The sequence below is a fragment of the Vipera berus genome, assembly GCF_964194415.1.
Source record: "Vipera berus genome assembly, chromosome: 6".
NCBI lineage: Eukaryota > Metazoa > Chordata > Lepidosauria > Squamata > Viperidae > Vipera > Vipera berus.
In genome coordinates this window covers 15,522,008-15,537,002 of record NC_138208.1, presented here as the reverse complement: position 1 = coordinate 15,537,002, position 14,995 = coordinate 15,522,008, and the positions used below count along the sequence as shown (strand labels likewise).

General features: G+C 38.6%; 1 protein-coding gene across 2 annotated transcripts in view; it reads right to left on the bottom strand.

The window, feature by feature from the left end:
* The window catches only part of TBC1D22A (TBC1 domain family member 22A), a 138,111-nt gene that overhangs the window by 105,298 nt on the left and 17,818 nt on the right, over positions 1 to 14,995 (bottom strand). For both annotated transcript variants that reach the window (XM_081330153.1, XM_081330152.1), the window contains one exon: positions 4,896 to 4,966. In XM_081330153.1, the coding sequence (XP_081186279.1) occupies positions 4,896 to 4,966 (71 nt within the window). The remainder of the gene's footprint in view (positions 1 to 4,895; positions 4,967 to 14,995) is intronic.

The following is a 14,995-nucleotide window of genomic DNA, read 5'->3' as shown; positions in this document are numbered from 1 at the left end:
GGAAGGAAGGAAGGAAGGAAGGATTTAGAGAGGAGGGAAAGGGGAGGGAGGGAGGAAGGAAGGAAGGAAGGAAGGAAGGAAGGAAGGAAGGAAGGATTTAGAGGGGAGGGAGGGAGGGAGGGAGGGAGGGAACAAGCAAACGCTGCCCCAAAACTGGGGCGTTTCAAGCCATGGCTCCTCCGGCAACAGTCGCTTAAGCTGCAGTTCATCCGGTTCCCCCAGCCTTTCCAAATATTCCAGGCTGGAGCATTCACTCCCTCCGCAGTTCCTCCAGCCATTACGAGCCGTTTCTGGTTAAGTTCAAACAAATACAAGCAGATTCAAGCCGTGGCTCTTTCCGCCCCGAAAATCAGCTGATCGGGCGTTTCAAGCCGCGGCGTTTCAAAACGGCCACAATCTCCCGGCAAGACCTCCTCTGCAGTTCCTCCAGCCATTACAAAGCAACTCTGGTCAAATTCAGGCCGTTTCGGTCTAATTCAGGCAGATGCAAACAGATTCAAGCCGCGGCTCTTCCACCCGAAAATCAGCTGATCGGGCGTTTCAAGACGCGGCGTTTCAAAACGGCTACAATCTCCCGGCCAGACCTCCAGCTGCCTCACCTGACAATCGGGGAGGGGAGGGGAGGGGGGGAGGAAGGAGGAAGAAACCAGCGCACCCTTCGCCCTTTTATTGTCGCAATCGAAGAGGCAGGAGAATGCGGGGTGGGGAGGGGAGAGAGAGAGAGAGAGAGAGTAGAAATCCCTATTTTCGGAGCCGAGAAGAGAAGCGCGGCTACAGCAGTCGCTAGAGTTCCCCCCAAGGGGGCGGAGAAAGAAGAACTCTCGGAGCGTTTCTTTCGTAAATACGCGCGCAGGCACACACTCGCCCAGCCGCGCGCTTCGCCCAGCTTCTCGCGGGGAGTTTGCAAGCCCTTCGTTTCTCTTCAGGGCCGTCAGAAGGGCGAGCAAGTCTCTGCTCTGCCCTGCCCTGCCCTGCCGTGGGGGTGGGGAGCCAAGCGCGCTTGACGTTCCTGGAAACGAGAAGGGCCTGCGGAGACTGACACCAACCCGAGTGCCCAAGCGGGTCTTCTCAGCGTCAGGCAAAGTAGCTCACATGCAAAACAAGCCCGGCAGAGGAGCCGGAGCAGCTCCGCTGCTGGGGGCGCGTCTCGGCCGGGCCTTGCAGGATCTGGGCCGGGCGCCTCTGCTCGCCGCTCCGGCTCCTCTGCCGGGCTTGTTTCGCATGTGATTCCGGGCCAGGTGCTGCTGAGGGCGAGCAGAGGCGCCCGGGCGACCCCAGCAGCGTCAGGCAAAGTAGCTCGGCCGCGCGCAAGTCCTCGGTAAGTTCTTTTTTTTTTGTTGACTGGAGTATAAGCCGAAGTGGATTTTTTCAGCCCAAAAAGTGGGCTGAAAAATTCGGCTTATACTCATGTATATACGGTAAATAACAGGATGTAAAAACCATTATCTGATCCTTTATACCTTCCCTGGAAGTCAGATTAACTAGCTGGAGGAGTGACATCTGCACAGCTTCTATTTTCCAGCACCAGCTAAGCATTTTTGTTAAAAGTGTGCACATGCATTCATAGAGATCCAATATTTCCCAGGTATTTTTATACTACATTAGCTTACATTATGACTTTAGATGAAATCTGACATTTAATATCCTGTTGCATGGATTTATGTAAGGTTAAATATTAAATTCTACACTTCACTTCGTGTCAACAGTTTGCATTTATGTATAGGATAGTATTATTAACATTAAAAACAATTTAATTTGTAAGAGTAAATTTAACTCTCCATGGGATAGAAATGTTTTCCTTAGCGCAGATGTGTCTTCTCTCACTCAATTTTCAAGATTAACACAGGCATTGTCTCTCTGAATCAATAGGTTCAATATCCTATATCAAGCTAACTTTTATTTTTACAACCACAAATACATACATTAGCCAGAAGCATGAATCACTGTACAGTTTCTTCTTCTGGCTCCAAAAAATACAGTAGCCTTGTTTATTGTCACAAACAAGGAATACACCTATACACCAGGAGACATTCAAATTGCATTATCCAATGGGACTTTCCCAGATTCCTTTAAGTATGGCCTTCTTTGTCCCTGATCTCTGGATTCCTCTTTGTGATCACAATACTGAACTGTATGTCTGTTTTCTTTTTTAATCCAAAGTTTTTGTCAGATCTGCTTTCTCACAATAATTTCTATTTGTCTTCCAATGGCCTTCTTGATCCATATCAATTAGCATTTTGTGACATTCAATAGAAGTAGCACTTTCTCAAGTTCTAAATGTTATTTTGGTGACCAAGCCCCAAGTTCTCACACTAGGCTGACTCTTTAGGACCTGACTGTCGCATTTCATATTTATGACCATAGACACTACTTCCAAGTTATTGTCCCTGGGCATCAATAATGGACCTCTTTACTGATTCAACCCTTGTCTACCTTCTGATTTGTTTGCAAAGTGACTTACACCTTCAGGAGATTTCCCTTATGACAGGTGTCAATGCTGGATCCTCCCTTTATCCTTTATACCCTTCCCTGGAATATGCCAATTCATAGGTAATAGCTTCAGTACCACTGTTTCACTGACAATATTCTATCAGCCTTTTGTGATTCTTGATGAAGATACATGGCCAAACACGTTGCATTACTGTTTTGACTTGGGATGTCCTTTGCTCAAGAAGCTGAATATAGATAAGACAAAGACCTGATTGTCCTTCCCATTCCCTCACGTACTTCTCTCCTCCACCCCATTTGTCTCTGCAATTTCCAGATTGCCCCAGGTTCCTCTGCCTCTTAGGGTATTGACAATTAATGATTAACTGACTTCGTTCCTGTTTATTGATTTTTGTTATCCTTTTGAGGTAGGTAAAGTCAGGGAAGAGTCAAAAGGATTCTATGAATGGTCTTTAGTGTTGTAGGGCAGAAGAACAGAATTTTGAAAGCATGTCAGAATTTCTCCATGCCAAACAAAATCAAGGTGGGGGTATTTTGAGGTTTTTTTTTTCCCTCAGGCAGGCTAATCCCCTTTTGCTTATTCCCTCCTCATTTCTGAGGCCAGGTCTATTTTCCTTTACAATCTTACAACAGCAACAAGAGTTGAACATTTTCATTTGATGGGTATTTACAGGATTTGAGGATGGAGTTTCATCCTTAGGTTACCGCACTGGTGTCCTAAAAGGTCTTCCTGAATTCCTTGCCACCCCCTGATCTTAGCCTAGAGTGGTATCATTTGGATTGTAGTGGCTCCTTCAAGTTATTTCATGCTTGTTATACCAGAAGGTGCCTCACTATTCCCTATGCAAAAAGCTTAGAATAGGGGTCCAAGCCCGCAGACCGGTACCAGTCCATGGCCTGTTAGGAACCTGAATTGGGCAACTGAATGAAGCTTCATCTGCACATACATGGGAGCTAGACAACGTGCAAAACCACAAACACACACACACACACAAATTTCCACAGAACCAGTCCCTGGTGCCCAACAGGTTAGGGGCCTCTGGCTTAGAACACTTTTCTGGTACTTGTGACTCAAGGAACAAACCTTCATATCATGTTACTTCTTCCCCCCCACCCAATTACACTCATCCCTAAGTAAGTTCTAAAGCCAGGGTCTCCAGGCTCCCAGATTTCCGTGACCTGGCCCTATAACTCTAGAATCGGCTCTCTCCTTCATCTCTATGAAAATCTGATGGCCTTTAAAATGTGTTTGGAACTCTTTTTATTTAACTAGTACATTGGTGCACGAATTGGTTAATTTACTGTATTCTCAGTAAGACCAACAGATTTCAAATCAGTATTACTTTTATATTAATTACAGATATCTGCAATATCACAGGTAGCACCTTAAAATGTATCTTCTGTTTTGGTTAAAATATTGATTTTATGAGAACGTAGAATAATAGAGTTGGAAGGGACCTTGGAGGTTCTCTAGTCCAGACATGTCAAACACAAGGCCCGGGGGCCAGATCCGGCCCGCGAAGTGGTTTCATGTGGCCCGCGAAGCCGTCCTGGAAACAGTGAGGGAACGGCCCCCACTGCCTTGACCCTGGCCCAGAGACCCTCCTTCTGCCAGAGACCCTCAGATCTGTCCCACTCCTGCCCAGGCCCCCATAGGCACCCTTGATGCGAACGATGTAGAGCTGGCCACGCCCACCCAGTAGGCCACACCCACCCTGGCCATACCCACCCGGCCCCCTGAGGGCAACCGCAGTGCTGATGCGGCCCTCAATGAAATTGAGTTTGACACCCCTGCTCTAGTCCAACCCCCTGCTGGAGCAGGAGACCTGCTCGATTCCCCTAAGATGTATTCCTTCTGTGAAAAAGTATATACATACTCCTATTCTTGCTCTGACGACATTGGCAGTTTGGCCGATGAAAGCTAAGTGTTTTGCATATTAAAGTGTTTATTTTTCTATCCTGGTGCTCGATTCTTTTCTTTCTAACATACACATATGCACATACACATACAATTAATTTCAGTCTTCTTTTTTGGGGGGAAAAATCTAGATGTATAATCTGAAATTTTAAAAAACTAACATAAAAAATTGCTTAGCAAGACAGATCCATGTGCTCTTGAGCAGAGACATATATTCATAGAGGAAGGAAACAATATTAGCTAAACACCAACATCAAGAAACAGGAAGATTTTGTAATTAAACACCCAGATGAACAGACAGATTAAAAAAAACTATACTTTTGTTTAATATCATAGAATATTTATGGAAGGGGGGAATTATCACTTATTATTTACTACTCTATTCTTTAATGGCAATCGAGCCCTGAAACTGAAAAAGAACAGTGTTATTTTGGTCACACTCTTTTGTAATGCTAATTAACAGTGGTGATTCAAGCAAAATTATACATGACAGACAAACACCATCATCATAAAATCCTGAAGTACTTACTGACAGGAGCTTCCACGTAATTGGTCGTACAAGTTTTGGAATTCCTGACCAACTCAGCTTCCGCAATTCTTCTACTCGCCCAGCCAAAAGAAAAAGAGCAAACTTAATTAAGAAAGTTGCATGAAAATACATTGGAGTTAATTTCCCTATAAAATTATAGGTTATCTCTGATTCTTACACAAGTTCCTATGCCTACCTTTTAAAAGGTTGTTGAAATGTAAATCAAAGAATTTCCGTGATTGGATTCTTTGTTGCATAGGAATTGATTTCAGTGCCTGCACTTAACAATTCAAGACAATAACAATAACAAGATACAATTCCAAAATATTAGGTTTCAAATATAATTATTATCTTTTAACCGTGAAAAACTTACATTATGGAATAAATCCTGGCTTACAGTTAGCATCTAAACCTGTCTGGGGGCAAATTTGCTTTCTCACAGGATTACTAGACTGGATCAACGTGGTTCTGAAAAAGATGTCAAACTTCTTGGCGGTTTATTCAGCTTTAATAGTCATTTAGTCTATGTTATTCAAATATTAACTTTGCTTCTGAACTTATATAATGATTAGAGTTTTGAGAGAAATTTGGTTTATACATCTTTTTAAAACAAAGTTGATATTATTTATTTACCTCACTTCTAGAACAAAGTGCTTAAATGTCCCAACATGAAATTACTTTATTTTGATCATACAAAGAGGCAAATAAAAATGCCTTTTGTAAACTGGATATTGCAAATAACATTTAAAACATTATGATTCTGGAGAGATCACTGTGGGCAAAGGGTAGTTCCCCTTGTTTATTTTCTTCAATATTTGCAATATTTTTAAGACACCATGAATTTAAGATTTCTCGGGAGCTTTTTGAAAGAATTATCATACAACACTGGGAGAAGGAATTTATATCTGAATTGCGGCAATAGTTTGTGGACTTGTGGATTTTTGTCAATATTTGAATTTGGAAATTTTTTTCCTCAAAAAGACAAGGAAGAAAACTTTTCAAATAATATGGTCAAATCAAGTGAACTTGTTTTGTTTATGAAGGTCATTTTTCTTTTATCTCTCTTTTTTATTATGACTTAATACATTTGGAATACACTACAGTAATACATTTATATTTAAATATAGTGGCTGAATAAAAACCAACTTGGGGTGCTAATTAAGGGCTGGCCTACAAGCCAGAAGATTGTGAGCTCTAGACCTGCCTTAGAATATAAAAGTATAAAAACACCACTATAACATGTTTGCAACTTAGCCATTTTGAACTTCAGTATATGTCCATCGTTTCAAACCCCATAAAAGTATTTTTTTTAAAGGTTGGACCCAGCTCAGACAGTTGTTTCCACTACATTTTAGCACCAGAGTACATGTTGTCTTTGAAGGAACTGACTGCCATCCTTGTCCATATTCCACGGGGATGTCTGCGACTAAATATGTCTTATTATATTTCAAAGTATTAAGACAAAGTATTTCTGACTCATTTAAGGAGACTTAGGATGAAAACAACATTGATGGAAACAAATCTCAGTGATGGACTCAGAGAATATGCAGATTCAAAAAGTGTTAAGCTGTATCTCTTTTCCTAGCTGCTCACAGATAATCCTTGTTTAGCAATCACAACTGGAACCAGTAACTCAGTTGTTAAGTGGAGCAGTCACTAAGTGAAACCGTGACTGTGTTTTATGATTTTAAATTAGTTTTTCTTTGCTTTACAAACCTGAAAAGGTCATAAATGTGAGGGTTGTTTGCAAAGTTACTTTTTCATTGTTGTCATAACTGCGGTCGCTAAATGAGGCAGTCTCTAAAGAGGGACTACCTGTAGTTCAAATACCCAGGCACATGAGAAACATGTTCCAATTCTTTTAACCAAAAGCCTCAACATCACATTGTTTTCTTTTTGAAACAGAGAGGTATTGGGAGTAGAGCGGGGAGAAAGAAGCAAAGATATGACAGGCACAGAATTAGATATTTTCTTTGGCTGCTGCTCTTTTCCTGTTTAGGACTGTCACATTTAATAAGTACCCAGGAATTTTAACCAGTGTCAAAGGACTAGAAAAGAAACTGCTACAAAGGCAATTGAACTCTATTGACAAGATTCTAGAAACAAGACACTACTCTGACATTCAATCTGTAAGAAACCAAACAACACAGTGTTCACTAGATTCAAGTAAGAACGGAATAAAACAAAGGAATGGACGAGAGCACAAGTGACTGCAGAAACTGTTGCTACAAAGTGTGAACGTACTGGAAGGTGAGCTTAAAAGACTTCAAAGACTGTCTGAATTTCCCCTTTTCGAAACATCAAGAGGGTTTCGCTAAGGAAAGGGCCTCTTAACAGAACTGAAAAGCTGAACAAATTAGGAGTATGAGAGGGAGGTCTTTTAGGTAATAATGCCCTAAGCTGCTTAGAATGTAAATAACTAGTCAATATCAATTCCTTAAATCTGAGTTTTTCAAATTTGACAACTGTAAGATAGGTGGACATCTATTCCCACAATTCACCAGCCAACATGCCTGTTTCAGGATAAATGAAAACCTGTGGAGAACCTCAGCCTCTGGATCCAGTTTCCCATTTACCAATAGCCCAATCCCCACAAGTGGTTTGTATGGGACATATCAGAACAACAGCAAAAAGCAAGTGCAAAAACGTTTAGATATTGAGGAAGAGATTAAAATTAAGGAGAAAAAGTTTATTTTGAATCCATTGGATAATAATTTAAAGATCTCAATACATTTATTGAAAGAACAATTTAATATGCTATTGGCTGATCAAGTAGCAACTAATTTGCGTTATGCCAAACACAATACTTTTTGTAACGCCAATAAGCCTGGTAGATGGTTGGCTTATCAATTAAGGAAGAAACAGAAATTACGTACTATAGACAAAATAGAATATAAAGGAAAAGAAGTCTACCAACAAAATTTGATTAAGAGGAGTTTTCTAGATTTTTACTCGAAATTATATTCTAAAGAGAATATACAAGCTTTAGATGTAGACAAGTATTTACAGGGAGCTCATTTTCCAAGACTTTCACAAGAACAACAACTTGAGATGAATTGCCCAATTACATCAGAAGAAATTTCTTTAGCTATTAAACAGTTGAAATTGGGCAAAGCTCTGGGAACAGATGGATTAACAGCAATTTATTATAAAAAGTTGCTGCCTGAAATGATTGAACCCTTAAAGATCTTGTTTAATGAGATTCAGACTGGAGGCGCAGTTCCTCCATCATGGAGGACAGCTTTTGTATCGTTGATCCCAAAGGAGGATCAAGATCTTACTCAACCTAAAAATTATAGACCTATATCGCTTTTAAATACAGATTATAAGATTTTTGCTAAAGTATTGGCTAATAGATTAATGCAAGTTTTGAAACAAATGATTCATAATGATCAATCGGGATTTATATCTGGGAGGTATATGAAATATAATGTAAGACAAATTGTTAACTTGCTTGAATATTTGGATAAGAACAACCAAGTCTCCGCAGCATTGATATTTTTGGATGCAGAGAAAGCCTTTGACCAATTGAATTGGCAATTTTTATTAAGAGTCGTTGAGGAGATGAATTTTGGAGAAGGTTTTCTACATGCTATTAAAGCTATATATCAACAACAAACTGCACAAATTATAGTTAATGGGGGATTAACAGAGACTTTTAAAATTGAAAAAGGTACAAGACAGGGTTGCCCCCTATCACCATTATTGTTTGTTTTAACATTAGAGATTTTACTAATTAAAATTCGAGAGTCCTCTTTGATAAGGGGAATTAAAATAAAACAGAATGATTATAGGATTGAGAGCTTTTGCTGATGACTTGGTTGTGACAATATCCCAACCGTTACAGTCGGTTATAGACTTGATGGAAATTATAACTAAGTATGGTAAGGTTTCTGGGTTTAAGGTGAATAGTAATAAGACTAAGATATTATCCAAGAATTTATCTATGAGTGAAAGGGATATGTTATCTGAATTAACAGGTTTTGAAATAGTGAAGAAGGTTAAATATCTAGGAGTATATATTGCAGCCTCAAATGTAAAATTGTATAAGAATAGTTATGAAACACTATGGTTGAAGGTACAAAGGGACTTAAATAATTGGAAAAAATTACAATTATCATTACTGGGAAGAATTGCAGTTGTTAAAATGAATGTTCTACCAAAGTTTCTCTTTCTGTTTCAGATGATACCTATATTGAAAAAGGATGCCAACCTTGATCAATGGCAGAAGGGTATTAACGACTTTATCTGGGCCGGAAAAAACCAAGAGTTAAATTCAAGATTTTACAAGATGCCAGGGAAAGAGGGGGACTCAAGGCGCCGAACTTGAAATTGTACTATGATGCGGTTGCCTTGACCTGGGTTAGTGATTGGCTTAATCTAACTAACAAGAGAATACTGCATCTTGAGGGATGGGATTTGGTATATGGATGGCATGCATACTTGCTTTATGATAAGAAGGTAGACAGGGCTTTTAAATCTCATATTCTTAGAAGTGCTTTATTGCGTGTCTGGAAAAAGCATTATTATAAGTTAAATTATAAAATACCGATTTGGGGAATTCCTGGACACGCGATAGAGGGCGTATCTATGGGAGTGAGTATGGATATGGTTTCTTATAAGGAACTACTTAGATTGCAAGGGAATGATTGGCAACTTAAACCAGTAGAGGAGTTAAGACAAGAAAACATAAGTTACTCTTGGTTTCAATATACCCAATTGAAAGCTAGGTGGAAGTCAGATCAAAAGGTTGGCATCACAACTACAGATCAAAATTTAGTAAAGCAAATTAGAGATTCAAATTGTGCACATATAAAGAGGATATATAATGCTTTAATTGAATTGGATTCGGAAACGGAACTGGTTAAAGACTGCATGATAAAGTGGGCACAAAATATTCAGGAACCAATTTCATTGGACACCTGGGAGATAATTTGGGTCAGAAATGTTAAATTTACCCAGGCTCAAAATTTAAGAGAAAATTTTTATAAAATGTTTTATAGATGGCATCTGGATCCCAAGAAGCTGTCCAACATGTATCCTAATCTACAGTCTAAATGTTGGAGGTGTGGTAGTTTAGAAGCTACTTATTTTCACATGTGGTGGACTTGTAGAAATATAAAAGCTTTTTGGATTAAAATTTGGTGGAACATTCAAAAGATTTTTAAGAGAAAGATAAAGTTTTCCCCGCAATTGTTTTTATTGGGCATTGTTGTAGATTGTGATGTTAAAGAAACTAACTTGATGTTGAACATGATAACAGCAGCAAGGTTACTGGTGGGACAATATTGGAAGAAGGATAGTTTGCCCACTGTAGAAGAATGGGTGTTTAAAGTTTTGAATCTTGCAGAAATGTCTAAGATTTCTGCTTATCTAAAGGATCATTCACAGGAAAGATATATTCCAGTTTGGAGGAGATGGATAAATTATATTCAAAACAAATATGGGACTAAAAAGTATCATTTAGCTTATGAGTAGATTTTAGTGGGATATTGTTATTGGTACGTTGTTTGTAGTTATGTTAAAAGAGAGTTAAAGCGCATTATGAATTTGGTTAATTGTATATTATGCATAATTTTTATTTAGAATATGATTATTGTAACTATAATCCTGTATTTAGCTCTGGGAAGTGGGGGGGGGGGAAGTGGGTGGGTTTGGGGTGGGAGGGATTTGGGGATATATTGTAAAATTTTGTTTTTGTAAAACTCTTTAATAAAAAAAAAAGAACAACAGCCTAGGACAGCGATGGCAAACCTTTTAGAGACTGAGTGCCCAAACTGCAACCCAAAACCCACTTATGTATCGTCGGGTGCCGGGTGGACGTGGCCAATTGGGTGGGCAGGGCACATTGGGTGGGCGTGGCACACTGGATGGGACTAAAAAGTTCAATCAATCAATTCCAACTTTGCAAGATCTTTTTTTTTCCCCGCGAGAAGTTGAAATTGATTGATTAAACCTTTTTTTTTTGCACACGGCGGCAGAGGTCTAAAGCGAAAAGGTTTTACAAAACCCAGCTGAAGGCCTAGGACTGGGGTGACAACACGCATGCCCAGAGAGAGGGCTCTGCGTGCTACCACAGGCCTAGGAATTAGATAAAAAAAAGGTAAAGGTAAAGGTTCCCCCGCACATGCGTGCTAGTCGTTTCCGACTCTAGGGGCCGGTGCTCATCTCCAAAGCCGAAGAGCCAGCACTTGTCCGAGGACGTCTCCGTGGTCATGTGGCCGGCATGACTAGACGCCAAAGGCGCATGGAACGCTGTTACCTTCCCACCGTAGTGGTCCCTATTTTTCTACTTGCATTTTTACGTGCTTTCGAACTGCTAGGTTAGCAGAAGCTGGGACGAGTAATAGGTGCTCTCTGTTACGCGGCACTCGGGATTCGACCCGCCAAACTGCCAACCTTCCGATCAACAAGCTCACCGTCCTAACCCACTGAGCCACCGTGTCCCTTTTTAGGAATGGGATAGCAGCCTCCAACTCTACCAAGGTCCTGAGAAGAAATAGAATGTGTATAAAAAGGTGTTCCCAATGTCCAATCCCACAGGTGTCTCATAAGGATACTATGGTTGATTGTTTTGAAATCCACTAACAGATTCAGAAAATATAAATGTGCTGAACTCCTTTTTTTTTTTGGAACCCATCCAATTTTTTGTGTGGGTCATCCAAGAAAACGATCAAAATGTTTTCAGTACTTCAACTTGCCTCAAAGCCTGATTTAAAATATGTCCAGAAATAATATCATTCAAGTCACCATCTTTGTCTTATCAAATTAAATTTATGAGGTCTAGCCATACAGGTCAAGAGAGAAATTCTACAATAGAGAATTCTTCCTTTAGGGCACGGGGAAGCGGTTCCTATCAACGTGTTTCATCTTAATAGCATCACAATTTGCTTTTTAAAAGTCTGCTTGTTTCCTAATCACAATTGCTGGTAGGGTCTCTCCTACAGAGGCTTATGCACAGATGCTCCCTATGTAAAGGAGAGACAATGAGAATGTGTGTGAACAGCGGCTTCAAGGGACATTCAGAATTAGTATGCCATTGAATGCAAGCTGCTAAACAGAAACAAGAGATAAATATTGGATATATATTGCAAGAAGAACAGCATTAGATGTTTTGGCTCATCCAATGCAGTAGTTACTTTTGTAAGATTCTTTGTAGGTAGGCAGGAAAGAAGAAAGAGGATTTTTATTTATTTTCCCTTTGAGTTCTTTGCATTGGTACATATTCCTTTCTATGCAAGGCTTAAAAGGCAAATATCTCTTTCGTAAGCAACTATAAGACGCTATAGCTTAATTTAAAATAGGCTTAAATACTATTCTTTTATTGGCAAACAGACTTTACTCTATTTTCATAGTATATGGCCTTTAACTTTAGTAAGAATAGTTCCCATGTTCCATTCTAGATCATGCAACAAGCACAAACCTGATCCAAATAAGACTCATTCGATCATATAACTGTTTGCAGGTCTATTTAACTAATCTGACTTGAGGCAAAGCGGTTTTCAATAGAAGAGGATATACATAGCTCAGGGTTGAATGTGGAGGCTTTGGTGCTCTCTGAGCTTGGTTGTTTGTTTGTCATTGATAGTGTTATCTAGTCGGGTAATAAAATGTCTGCAAACAAACAACCAAGCTCAGAGAACACTTAGGTATTCCAGAAAACATATTTAAGTTTTCACATGAAAAGCTCAAGACAGCTACTAAAAAGACGGATAGTATGAAATATATTATACCATTAAGGCAGTGACTAAAACTACTTTTCCAGAAAGAAAAAAAGCACCAGATCAAAAGACAGACAAACACTAAAATACCTAATCCCTTACTTAAAAGTTGGAATCATAATTAACCAATTAATGTGGAGAAACAAAATAATTTTTCACCCCAATAACTAATGATTTTTTTAAGGAAATCATACCACAACAAGAACATAATCTCAGGCTTTCTTGAAGCAATGAACTATTTACCACTCTTCTGATGCAAGGATTTTTTTCTCTTCCTAGGAAGGAAATATTTCAATATCAAGAGCTCCATTCGAACAACTTAAGCATATTGCTAAATTTTAAAAAATATCCAAGACAGGATATAAAATGTATGCATATCTGTAACCTCTTGTAATTAGCATTCACATTCAATTAAAACAGACATAATTTACCTATCTGTAATATTTCTCCAGCCTGAGCTGGATACATTCATTATGTGCTGTTTCAATTCAGCAACTTTTAGTTAACACAATAGAATTACAATGAAATAAATACCAATGAACTATACTTTTACCATGGAGATTTGGTCCTCTGCTATTATAAAAAATTAGACTCAGCTTCAAATAGGAGTCATTACTAGCCTGGAGGTTTGCTGGAAACCAAACAACTAAATACACACAATATTTTGCTCTAAACAGAAAAGCATTCTTCTATTATTTCCCTTTAAGCGTAATATTTCTGGCTGTATAAGTTTCAGGGAACCCACAATTTTTGCTCATGCATTATTTAACTTTTGACACAAAACAGTTACTTCACTGAGAGACTGTAAATTGTAACGTGATTTGAATGAACAATTAAATGACAGACATGATAAACGAGATTTATAAGTTTCAAATTCTTATTTAAAAAAATCTTAATTTAACTCCAAAGAACTAGAATATTCTTCTAAAACAATGCAGATTCATGGAACAGCAGCTCCCCCAACAGTATCTGAGAAGTTAAACAGCATAGAGATTGATCTAATAAATAGCTTCATATTGCTATGGGTAACCAGATTAACTGCTTTTAAAAAAAACAATTCTGTTATACATATTTTAAAAAATCCATGTCAATACTATACTTATTTTTTTCTGTGTGGACTGAGAAATTAAGAAGTATCAGACAAATGGAGCATGCCCAACACATTATATTCTTGAAAAGCAATCTTCAACCAAACAAAGCAAACTTAAATGAAGCACAAAATGTTCTAGTAAAACAGATGAAATGGAGATGTGAAAGAAACAAAAACGGCATCACACAGATTAGTCATTGAATGAAAACAGATTGTTTAGAAGGCCATTAAGAGAATGTGAAATATGAGTGGCTACCAGGAGAAATGAGAATTGTTGAAATATAGGTACACTGCTGATCTGCAGTTTCAGTGCTTCATGGAATCTCTTTCCCATTCATGAAATTGGGGTCATATTTATAAATATTTACTGCTTTTTTCAAAGTTAACTTGTTCAGAGAGTTTTAAGCAACAATTCAATATTTGCTCCCAAATTTCTCTTCCACTGAGGGTGATGAGGAGCATCCCAACCTTAGCCACAAAACTGAAGCTAGACCAGAGAGCTTCAGAGAGCAGAAAAAGGACATTTGAGATTAGCTATTATGAAAGTGGACAGGCAACCAATTAAATCATTCCAAGTTTCATGGCCATTTGTCACCAAGAAAGGCATACATAATATTTTCTCTAAACTTCTGAAATAAGAAACAATACTGTAAGTATTCTTAGCATTATCCTACAAAGACAAAGCATAGCAGTAGGAGCTATGATTATGCATTCTTATCTAAGCTCTGACCAATAGGACCTATTTTCACTTAGAAAGATATTGTAAGGAAGGACTCAACATTACTTTAGCTTGATCTCAACTGATGGACCAAACTCCCCTTGTTATGTAATTCTCATAAAACCTAGTATCATCACAGTTCTAAAATAACTACTGTTACACAGACTAAATGATAAAAACTAAATCTGCAACCCAGCCACGTCCAGCAATAGATCATTATTAGTTTCCAGGTATCAGCATATTTCAACATTTTCAACATTTTCAGACCTCAAGATTCACTTTTGTTTATGTGTAATAATTTGATCTTAATGAGAGATATGAAATCACACTGCTGGTATGCTTTAAACTTGCCATCTGAGTGCATGGCCTGTTGAAACATATGAAAGCTTCTCTACTAATAAGAAATAAGATACAGAACAATTTCACATATGGAAAGGTATCTTGCCTTGCTTGCTTCTTGTGCCTCTTGCTTCCTCATGCACACATACACATACATGTTCTTTCTTCTTCTCTTACACATGTATGGTTCTCTCATTCATTCTTCTCAGTCATCCCACAGGAGACATGGCCT